General features: G+C 47.2%; 2 protein-coding genes across 2 annotated transcripts in view; one reads left to right on the forward strand and one right to left on the reverse strand.

Annotated features, from left to right (window-relative positions):
* numbl (NUMB like endocytic adaptor protein) overlaps positions 1–11,014 on the forward strand; it is a 111,822-nt gene that overhangs the window by 72,679 nt on the left and 28,129 nt on the right.
* Positions 1,899–11,014, reverse strand: part of LOC138748074 (uncharacterized) — a 13,521-nt gene continuing 4,405 nt past the window's right edge. Inside the window, exon 5 of the mRNA XM_069907768.1 lies at positions 1,899–3,245. Within this exon, the coding sequence (XP_069763869.1) occupies positions 2,481–3,245 (765 nt within the window). The 3' untranslated portion in view covers positions 1,899–2,480. The remainder of the gene's footprint in view (positions 3,246–11,014) is intronic.

An 11,014-nucleotide genomic window follows, 5' to 3' on the forward strand; every position in this document is an offset into this window, starting at 1 on the left:
CCATGTCTGCGCAGGGTTTCCTCCCACCCTTCCAAAAACATTCGGGGGTTGGAGGTAAATTGGGCTGCATGGACTTGTGGCCCAAAAGGGCCTATTACCTGCTGTGTGTAGAAATTTAAAAAGGAAAGGCAGCCATTCCGCTCCTTAGCCTTTCTGAGGTTAATGGGGATCGGCAATAAATGCTGGCCATGCCAGTATCACCCATAAAACATAGGAGCATAAAGAGACCATTCAGCCCATCAGGTCTGCCCTGCCATTTAATCATGAGCTGATTCACTCAGCCCCACTGCTTTCTCCCCAAAACCGTTGATGCCCATAAATACACCCAATGACCTGGCCTCCGCAACCGCCTGTGGCAACAAATTCCACCCTCTGGCTGAATAAATTCCTCCGTATCTCTGTTCTAAGAGGATGCCCTTCCATCTTGAACTTGTGCCCTCTTGTTCTCGGCTCTCCCATCATTGGGAAACCATCTTTCTACATCTACTCCGTCCACACCTTTCAACATTTGAAATGTTTCCATTCCACCCAGGGACTAAGATTTGTCCCAGGCTCTTGACAAGCAGCTGTGAACAGCTGCACCGACCGGAGTGAAAAGTTTTTAAAAATGCTCAGAATCTGCAGAAGCTGTGTCTCAAATAAAAGCAGAAAATGTTGAAAGCAAAGTTGGCCAGGCAACATCTATGGAGAGGGGGGGCCATTTAATCTTTCAGGTCTAGGAACCTTTGCCAGAAACGTGACAGAGAAAACGAGTTAGTTAGCTCGGCGCTTATAATGACAGGACCTGTGGCAATCTCAGGAGATTGTACATTCTCCCTGCTTCTCCCAGCACTCCAGTGTCCTCCCACCTACCGTCAATTGGGCGGCAAGGGCTCATGGACCAGAGGGGCCTGTTACTGTGCCGTGGGGGAGAGGGCAGGAGGCGATATCCGATGGCGCGGGGTCAACATTTACATCGCTGGGACCAGAGGCAGTCCTGTCTCTGCTCCCTCTCCATGCCAAATACTCAGCCACTGCGTCATTGGATCAGAACAGCTGCTGTTCTATCCAGTTGCGTCAACAGTGCATATCGAGCCATTCCTATCCCTAACGCAGGCAGTCGGCGAGATTCTGATCAATCTCTCTCTCTGCACTTAGCCATGCACTGAAGGCAAGCCAGATGAGATTAGGCACGCCACTGTGACATGATTGAGTCATAACAAAGGAGTTAAACTCATTACTGTTAAACACACTGGCTAACCTGTAAATTGGCAGTTCAACGAACCGGTTCAAGAAGCCGATGTTGCCGTTCACATTGAGGCACTGTTAACCGGTTCTCTGTGTCCTTTCACGCTTACCACCAGACATCCCGGGGAGAGGGGCACCCATCCTCCGCTGGTGATGTCCGAGTGGCATATCGAGCAATGGCGGACCTGCCCTCCCAGAATTCCATGTGGCAGAGAAACCCCTCCATGAGGGCTCTGTGCATTCAGCCCTTTCACGCCATCCATCTCTCTCTCTCCCCTATTTTTCTCACGGTCATTATAAATTGTGCGCCTTTTGTGTTTTCCCTGGACCTTTATGAATTTCTAAAGGTTTATATAGTCTGGAACAACAACAGGGACTGAAGGGCTCAAAGTGCTGTAAATAAATGCTTGATTATGTTATTATTGGGCATGTTTAAATACAAGATAATACATTGATCAGGAGTTTGTAAATTGAATACAAAGTTTATAACTTTTTAACCTTTGGTTTCCTTCACGTTCCCGCACTCATGCAAAAACATCATCAGTGCGTCACTACTTTGTTCCTGAATAGTCCATGTCCCTTTCACACTGGGCTAATCGGCAGGCAGGCATCAATTGAACCCCCCCCCCCCCCCAGGATGTTACACCCCACCGAGGCGCTCCATCCCCGAGGTGATTTGATGTATGTGTGCCAGTTTGTGAGCATTCACACTGGCCCTTTAACCGGTTACATTGGCCATTAATTACGAGGATAAGCTGCCAGTGTGAAAGGGGCTAGCGAGATTGTGATCAATCTCCCTCTCTGCACTCAACCGTACACTGAAGGCAAGCCAGATGAGATTAGACATGCCACTCATTACTGTTAAACGCACATTGGTCCTGCAGCGATCTGCTCAGCCCTCCCTGGGTAATATCACTCGGGGTCACACCGTGGCCCGCAACTCTGTTCACATTCACCCTGGGGAGGGGAAAGGGGTGCACACTGTCGGTGACATCACCATTTTAAACTGTCACGGTGGGAGAGTGAGAATGAGCTCAAAGCCTCTGCGACCGTCCCCTCACCCGAGGCATGGTGCTTTCAGGGTGGTATGGAAAATCTCAGCTACACGGGGGGACAGGATGGGACCTGCGCAGGTACAGAAGGGTGCACTCTTCCAACCTGCCACATCCTGTCCCATCCATGTACGAGGCGGTGGGGTTCCAACACCGACCTCCGAACCCACTCAGGCTCATGGATGCAAGCTGTCCTCCATCTCAAGGCGCTCCCCAGATGCCAGCGAAACAGGGAACAGAAAGACGAGAGGGGCTGATTTGTTGCGATGCAGTAGAAAAACTGTGCGCTATCCAGGCAGTCAGCCTACACGTTATTACAGTAGGGAGCGAAAGAGATTGCAAGGGGATGGTGTGGTAGTATAACAAGGCTGCAGATCTTTTTTGGCTTGGCTTCGTGGACGAAGATTTATGGAGGGGGTAAATGTCCACGTCAGCTGCAGGCTCATTTGTGGCTGACAAGTCTGATGCGGGACTGGCAGACGCGGTTGCAGCGGTTGCAGGGGAAAATTGGTTGGTTGGGGTTGGGCGTTGGGTTTTTCCTCTTTTGTCAGTGAGGTGGGCTCTGCGGTCTTCTTCAAAGGAGGTTTCTGCCCGCCGAACTGTGAGGCGCCAAGATGCACGGTTTGAGGCGATATCAGCCCACTGGCGGTGGTCAATGTGGCAGGCACCAAGAGATTTCTTTAGGCAGTCCTTGTACCTCTTCTTTGGTGCACCTCTGTCACGGTGGCCAGTGGAGAGCTCGCCATATAGCATGATCTTGGGAAGGCGATGGTCCTCCATTCTGGAGACATGACCCACCCAGCGCAGCTGGATCTTCAGCAGCGTGGACTCGATGCCGTCGGCCTCTGCCATCTCGAGTACTTCGACGTTAGGGATGAAGGCGCTCCAATGAATGTTGAGGATGGAGCGGAGACAACGCTGGTGGAAGCGTTCTAGGAGCCATAGGTGTGAAGCAAGGCTGCAGATCTAGCATCATAGAGAAATGTACAGTTACTAAAAGGAGTCCGATAACTGTAGGAAAGGAATGGCACGGTTAGTGTAGGGGTGGCCAACCTTTTAATTATTAATTTACACATATTTCAGCCCACGAGTGCATGCGCCCAATTAACCTACGCCCCCAGTACATACTCGTGGGCTGAAACGTACTGTTACTGTACTGTATGTCTTAAAAATTAAAAGATTTGAGCTTTCACGTTGATGCAATTGCAAAGAAGACTGGCCAGCGGCTATACTTTGTGAGGAGTTTGTGGAGATTCGGTACGTCACCGAAGACTTGCCAATTTCTACAGGTGCACTGTGGGGAGCATTCTGGCTGGTTGCATCACTGTCTGGTAAGAAGATGCCAACGATCAGGACAGGAAAAAAAACCCCAGAGTTGTTAACTCGACCAGCGACATCACAGCACCAGTCTCCATTCCATCGAAGACGTCTACAAGAGGTCGTGTCTTTAAAAAAAGCAGCCTCTACAGGTGTACTGTGGAGAGCATTCTGGCTGGTTGCATCACTACCTGGTATAGACAAGAGTAAACTCCATTGGATTGTTAACTCAGCCTGCGACATCTCAGGCACCAGATTTCACTCCATTGAGGATATCTACAAGAGGCGGTGTTTTTAAAAAAAAAAAACCAGTCTCTATCCTCAACGACCCCTACCACCCAGGGCATGCCCTCTTCACTCTGCTACCATCAGGGAAAAAGGTACACGAGCACTCAGTAGCACAAGGACGGCTTCTTCCCCGCCACCATCAGATTCCTGAATGATCAATGAACCAAAGGCACTGCCTCACTCTGAATTTTTCTTTGTTTTGCACGATTTTTATTTATTTTGTCAGGTGGTTTATATAAATGTTTGCGCTGTGACATGTTCATGATAAATTCTGAGTACTGGGTTACTCACTTTGGAGTGTTAGACAGATGAATCACCAGCTTGTTTACAGACCATCTCAGTCTGTAGGAAGCAATGTCTTCCTTTCCCTGTCCCCTGGCCTTTCACGACTGCATCCTGCCTTTCGTTAGCACCTCCAACCGCTGCCGTTGGCATTTCATTCCCCAGCGACCTCTGCCCTGTTGGATCTGGTTCACTCCATGAACGCAGGGGCCTAGCAGGACTGGAGCACTTGTCGTTTAAAAGTGGCCAGAAGACCATTGCGGTGCAGGCTGTCTTCTCTATTGCTGGGCCAGTAAGTTTGGGGAATTTTGGGGGGGCTTGGATGATTGCGTTGGATCTTGGGATATTTCTCCTATATCCCTTTGTCGCTTCACTCGGGCTTGTTCAATATCGGCTCATTGTCGTTGCAACTGCCCTGACATCGTGGATTCCTCCCGTCTGTAGTAGCTAGGTTACCTTGTTACCGGGCAGACTTCGCTGGGCCTCCTGCGGAGAGGGTTCTAATTTTAATTTAAAACAATGGCGCAGCAGGACGGTAACAGGTTGTTCAGGCCCATGAGCCTGCACTGCCCAAATACTCCCTGTTAACCTACTAACCTGTTCACCTTTGGAACGGTGGGAGGAAACCCACGCAGTCAGTGAGAGAAGATACAAACTCCTTACACATCATCATGGCCCATCCCTTCGTGAGCGAAGATGAACACGGTGCCTTGTAGCTCTTCTGCCTTCAGAGAACTCTGTCATTATTGGTCCATTTGTGTTCCACTGTGAATCACGGAACGCCGTGTGGTGCGACTTTTTGTGAGGCCCTCCTAGTCAGTATGGTTGACATAGAATGACTGGAGATCACACTTGATTACGTCTTTGCAGCGAAGACGTAGACGGCCAACAGGGCGGGGAGCATCTGGTAGCCCACCGTAGAGGACATCTTTGGGCAATCGGCCGTCCTCCACACACAGACAATGTGGCCAGCCCACCGCAGGTGGCTAGCGCAGATGATGGAGTAGAGGTCCGTACTTCCAGTCTTCTCCAGGACTTGGACGTTCATGACTCTGTCGCGCCATGAGTCACCTAGGATGTGAACCCGGGTCGCTGGCACTGTAACAGCATCTCGCTAACCACGACACTAAACGTCCTTAGATGTCCCCAGCGTCCAATATGCAATCCTGCATATCCCCGCGCCATTAGGAAATTTGAATTTGCAATGAGATTCTCTTTGCCCTTGAACTTATCGTGACATTAAAACTCAAATAGATCAATGCAATATCATCCTTAAATTGTTTCCAACCTTGCTGGTCTGAATAACAGCAATCCTCTTTCGGCAGAGAAGAACCAGGTTTTACTGACCTGTTTCCGTGGAAACTACATTGTAAAGGACCAGATCTCAAACTCCAATTATTTTTTTTGCCACCCTACTTGCTGCCACACTAAATGTGGGCGTGCGTGGGTGAGGTTGCTTTGTCCCTGGAAGTCTCTGCTCCTGAGTCCAAGGACATCCCAAATGGACCTGTAAAAGTTGAGTTTCTGCAGACGTGTCGGTCTCCTTGGTTAAGGAAGGATGTTGATGAGTGTGCTGTTGGCGTAGCAGTTACTGCAACGCCGTCACAGCCCCAACGATCAGGCCCAGGGTTCGAATGCCACGCTGTCTGTAAGGAGTTGGCACGTTCTCCTTGTGTCTGCGTGGGGGGGGGGTGGGTGCGCTCCAGTTACCTCCCACCCTTCAAAACGTAACGGGGATTGTCGGTCAATTGGGCAGCATGGACTCCTGGGTCGATAGGGCCTGCTTCTGTGCTGTGTGGCTAAATTAAAATAGTAACAGTTCCAAGGAGGTTTTCAGGGCAAATACCAATCTCGATGAAGAGTTCTGGCCTGAATTGTTGACTACTCGTTTTCTCTCACAGATGCCGCTCAGTTCACATTGTATTCCCTACCCTGCCCCGTAAGGTGCACGCCATACCATTTAATCTACCCATGCAACGATCTCTCATACAAAAATTCCTTCGACCGCTTTCCATTTTCTATGTTCCACCCCTACTTTCCATTTTTAGGGGAGTTTTTTACTCACGGAGAGTTGTGGGTGCCTGGAATTCCTTGCTGGGGTGGGGGTGGAGGCTGAAACATTAGGGGCATTTAAGAGACTCTTAGTCGGGCCCATGGATGGAAGGAAAATAGAGGGTTACGGAGTAGGAAGGGTTTAGTTTTAGTTGGTAGGAATATATAGGTCAGCATAACATTGAGGGCCGAAGGGCCTTTGCTGCGGTGTTCTAAGTGAAAGTCTGAACCTACCGAATGCTGGAGGAACTCGGCTGGTTTCACAGTGTCCAAAGATTGCTGACATTTCGGGCCTGAGCCCTTCTGTTATTAAATCCGGACGGGTTTGAAGCAAAACAAGGCTGCAGCCCCAGGAAGAGATTAGGTTATGGGGACGGGGTGGGGGGGGGGAGGGCAGGGGTTAAAAACAAAGCTAGTGTTCTGAGACCCCTGGGGCAGGATGCTTGATGGATGTATAGGGAAAGAGAACAAGGCAGGAATAGATGAGCAAAGCCAATCCTCGCGCCTCTCGATCTCTTCCATGCCGGGGTCTTGTTACGAGCCCGGAGGACCCCAAAACCCAGCAGCAATAGATATTCATCAAGATAAATGGTTACTTAAACAAAAGTTGCTTTTAATTATCTTTAAACATGAAAATAGAACCACACTTTAACTTATCACTATTGACTTAACTAACCTAACTTGTCCCACTTCTAATTCTAAGCGCATGTGTGTTTAAGTTCAGAAAAGTTCTTTGGTTCACAGTCCAATCTCACTTCTCATTCCTCCAAGTTCACTGGTTCATTCCTCCAAGTTCACTGGTTGCAGGCAATTCTTATACTGTGCAGAGAATTTAACATTTATAAAGTTCATCAGGCTTTGATGCTTGAAAGGTAAATGGTTACTGTTCAGGAAGGTTCTTGTCAGTTTTCAGAGAGAGATTTGTTGTTCCAGGACATCCACAACTGATGCACTTCCAAACTTGCCCCCTTCAGGGTTCTCCAGATGATAACCTCTTTCTTTCAGATCACCAGAGAGTGCCTTTTTGTTTCTCTTATTCCAAGTGAAACATTAGACAGCCAGTCCTTTCCTCTTGCATGAACCACAAGGACTTTGACCAGGCTGAACAAAGCACTTACAAATCAGTCTTCCAAATAGGGTTTTCCACAAGCTTGCCAGCTTGTTCTGTTCCAGTTCCAGCTGCTGTAGAACTGATCTCTGTCTCTCTCTCTCTCTTTTTTTTTGAAATTTATTTATAGTATCTCCATACATTCATTTCAAATTGACTTAGTATAATATTACATAATAGATACTAAATAATTTTCAAATTTTCACCCCCCCACCTCCCCTAACCCCTTAGGAAACCACCTTGTGGTGGTTAATTCCCAAAAACCCAAATGGGTGTGGTATAAACCACAAGTGGCATATGACTTTCGGGAGCAGGAGTACCACCCCCTCCCCCCCCCCCCCAGGCAGACAAAATACACGTATAAACCGAAAAATCATCATTTCTTATATCCATAAAACCCTGGTCCATCAATTTAACCAATCTTATTCATAAACTCTTTTTTTTTGAAAATCCAAACTTGATATTAAATTTTGCACCCTTTCTACCCTCCCAACACTGAGTTAAACATTGTTTACAATCAATAATAGTTTTTTTTTAAATTTTTTTTCAAGTCTTCCTGAATTTCATCCACTGAATTAAAACACCTCTGAACATCCCAGTTCAACACCGAATCTTCCATTCTTCTCAGTCTCAAGTTGAATTTGTAGCTTACTTTCAAAAAAAGTTTTTTTCAAATCTTTTAAAAATTTCTTGAACATAATTCCTTCGGTCTTGATCTTCTAAAGCATCAATGTTATTCATAAGTTCTTTCTTCTATATTTCCCAATTTAATATCAAATTTTCCACTTTGTCAATCTTCTCAATGTTAAGTTGAAATTATTGTTTATTTTCAAGAAAAACTTATTCAAAATTTTTAACTCTTCTTGGACATTGCTCCTTCGACTTTAATTTTATAAATCATCAATCTTGTTCATAGTTTCTTCTACTGAGTTTCCAAATTTAATAAAGTTTCTGTTTTTTCCAATTTTCTCAATATTAAACTGATCTTGTTGTTTAGTTTAAAAAAAAACCTTTTCAAAACTATTAAAATCTGTTTGCAATGTATGCATACTCACAGATAATAAATTCACTCTTCCAATATTCCATCCAAAAAAAAAATCACTGATAAACCTTATTGCAGGTCAAGGAGTTCCATATATATGTTTATCTTCAAAAAATATTTCAAATCAACATTCATCGCCATCTTTCAAAAAGGAGTCAGAAATCAACTCTAATAAGTTCTGTTCTTGAGAAAATTCCAGCACCAACTCCGGCTCTGTCTGGGCAAATAGGTCAAATTTCTTCCAAAGTCAAAGAATGTAATTTTGTTCTGTATTTATAGATAATAAGTTCATCCTTCCGATATTCCGTCCAAAAAAAATCACTAATAAACTTTAATGTTATCTGGATTTTTAAAACTCACGGGCAACCAATGCCAATTACTGCAATTTATCTTCATAAAACATTTCAAATCAATATTCATCACCATCTTTCAGAGGGGTGTCCAAGGCCAGCTTATCCGACAGTCCAATTAATGAGCTCCGTTCTTAAGAAGATTCCAGCCTTGACTCCGTGGTTCTGTCTGGGCAAGTAGGCCGAGTTTCTTCCAAAGTCGGAGAGTGTAGTTTTGTTCTGTATTTGAACTCTATTTTCCTTAATCTTTGTTGCCATTTTAAACTAAAAACAATTGATAAACAAAACAAAGACTTTTAACAGAAAAGAAATATTCTTAAAACAGGTATTTATATAACTGCCTGGGGGAGACCGGGAAGGCACGTCCGCTCCCTACGCCATCTTGCCACGCCCCCTGTCTCTCTCTCTCTCTCTGAGAGAAAGCCTGTTTGACTCTCTCTGCTTGCAAAACCTCGTGACCCTCCTAGAACAGCAACTTCCCTTCCAGAAGCAAGGTGACTCTGACAAGATCATTCATCTGTTGCCTTTTTTGTAATCAACAATCCATTAGTGAAGTCTCTTCTACAAAGCTCTTGCGAAGACTGTTGGCCCTGACATGTCTAGCATGGGACAGAGCTCCAGTATTTTAAATAATATCTGTTTAAAAGTGTTTGTATGTGACCTACTCTAACAAACCTTTCCAATTTATCTCCCCAAAACATTTCTATATACTCTGTCACAGTCTGTTTGCTGTGGAAACCCATCTGGGAGCCAGTCACACAGTGCAGTTATTTGCCATGCATCAGTATCCCCCCCTGTATCCGACATGTCCGTCATTGCAGAGTTTATTACAGGACTCAATGAAATGTCTGGCATGATGCTGATTCCAATGGAGGTCTGATCCCAATGCCCCCACCCCACCTCTCCAGGAAGGGCGAAGGAGTTGTTGGATTTCCGGATTGAAATTCCTTTGGCGATGCGAACTTCACTCGTGAAGCCACCCAAGTTGCATCCATGGACCCTGCCTGCTCAGAACCACAGCAATAGCCTGAGTCAGACAGGGAGGAGATGCCGGGGAAGGCAGCGGATGGGAATTGGAGGAGCAGAATGAGGTCTTCTTACAGCGTCGGTTTAATTAGAACACTCTGTCTGATTGCTGGTCTCAAGCCGCTCTCCTGATCGTTGGCTGAACTCTCTCCTGTGAGTCAGGATGATCCGACATGGCTCCCATTCCAGCTCATGCTGAGGCTGTCCTCATCCCTGCCCCCGTCACTGCTCCTCTTGGCAGCTACTACTCTTGTTGTCAACTCTGGGCGTATTCCTGGAAGGATGGCGAGTGTTCAAATGTTGATGCAAATGTTCACGCCTCTTACTCAAGAATAGGTGGCATGGTTAGCGAGGCAATTTGAGCAACGCTGTTACAGCGCCAGTGATCAGGACTGCGGTTCGAATCCCACTCCGACTGTAAGGAGTTTATACATTCTCCCTCTGTCTGCGTGGGCTTTCCCTGGGGGCTCTGGTTTCCTCCCATCCTTCAAAAACCTACCAGGGTAGAGGGGGGGGTGCCGGGGCAGGGGGAGGTGTCGGGGCAGAGGGAACGAGGGGTCGGGAATCCAGTGGATAACTGAGGAGGCTGAGGTGCTCATTTGTTGTCACTGAGGGTCCCTGGAGGGGCTGTGATCCAGTGGCTGTACCTGGACACAGGGGTCAATGGTACAATGAGCAGGAAGGTTTGTGGGACCCCCAGCGCAGATGCCAGAGCACGAGGGTTTGTGGGACCCCCAGCGCAGATGCCAGAGCACGAGGGTTTGTGGGACCCCCAGCGCAGATGCCAGAGCACGAGGGTTTGTGGGACCCCCAGCGCAGATGCCAGAGCACGAGGGTTTGTGGGACCCCCAGCGCAGATGCCAGAGCATGAGGGTTTGTGGGACCCCCAGCGCAGATGCCAGAGCACGAGGGTTTGTGGGACCCCCAGCGCAGATGCCAGAGCACGAGGGTTTGTGGGACCCCCAGCGCAGATGCCAGAGCACGAGGGTTTGTGGGACCCCCAGCGCAGATGCCAGAGCACGAGGGTTTGTGGGACCCCCAGCGCAGATGCCAGAGCTTGAGCTGTTAATAAAATAAAACCTGGCATCAGTAACTCACTGTAACAAGCCATTGAATTCATCAGAGAGAAAATAAATGGAGTCGTACAGCACAGACATTGGCCCTTCGGGCCACTGTTTCTCTGCTAACCACCATGACCCACAATTAAGCAGGGTTTGTTATGGACATGGTACAGATGTAATGAAGTCTTGCCTATTGCAGGAATACAGTA

This window comes from Narcine bancroftii, chromosome 13, assembly GCF_036971445.1.
Source record: "Narcine bancroftii isolate sNarBan1 chromosome 13, sNarBan1.hap1, whole genome shotgun sequence".
Taxonomy (NCBI): Eukaryota; Metazoa; Chordata; class Chondrichthyes; order Torpediniformes; family Narcinidae; genus Narcine; species Narcine bancroftii.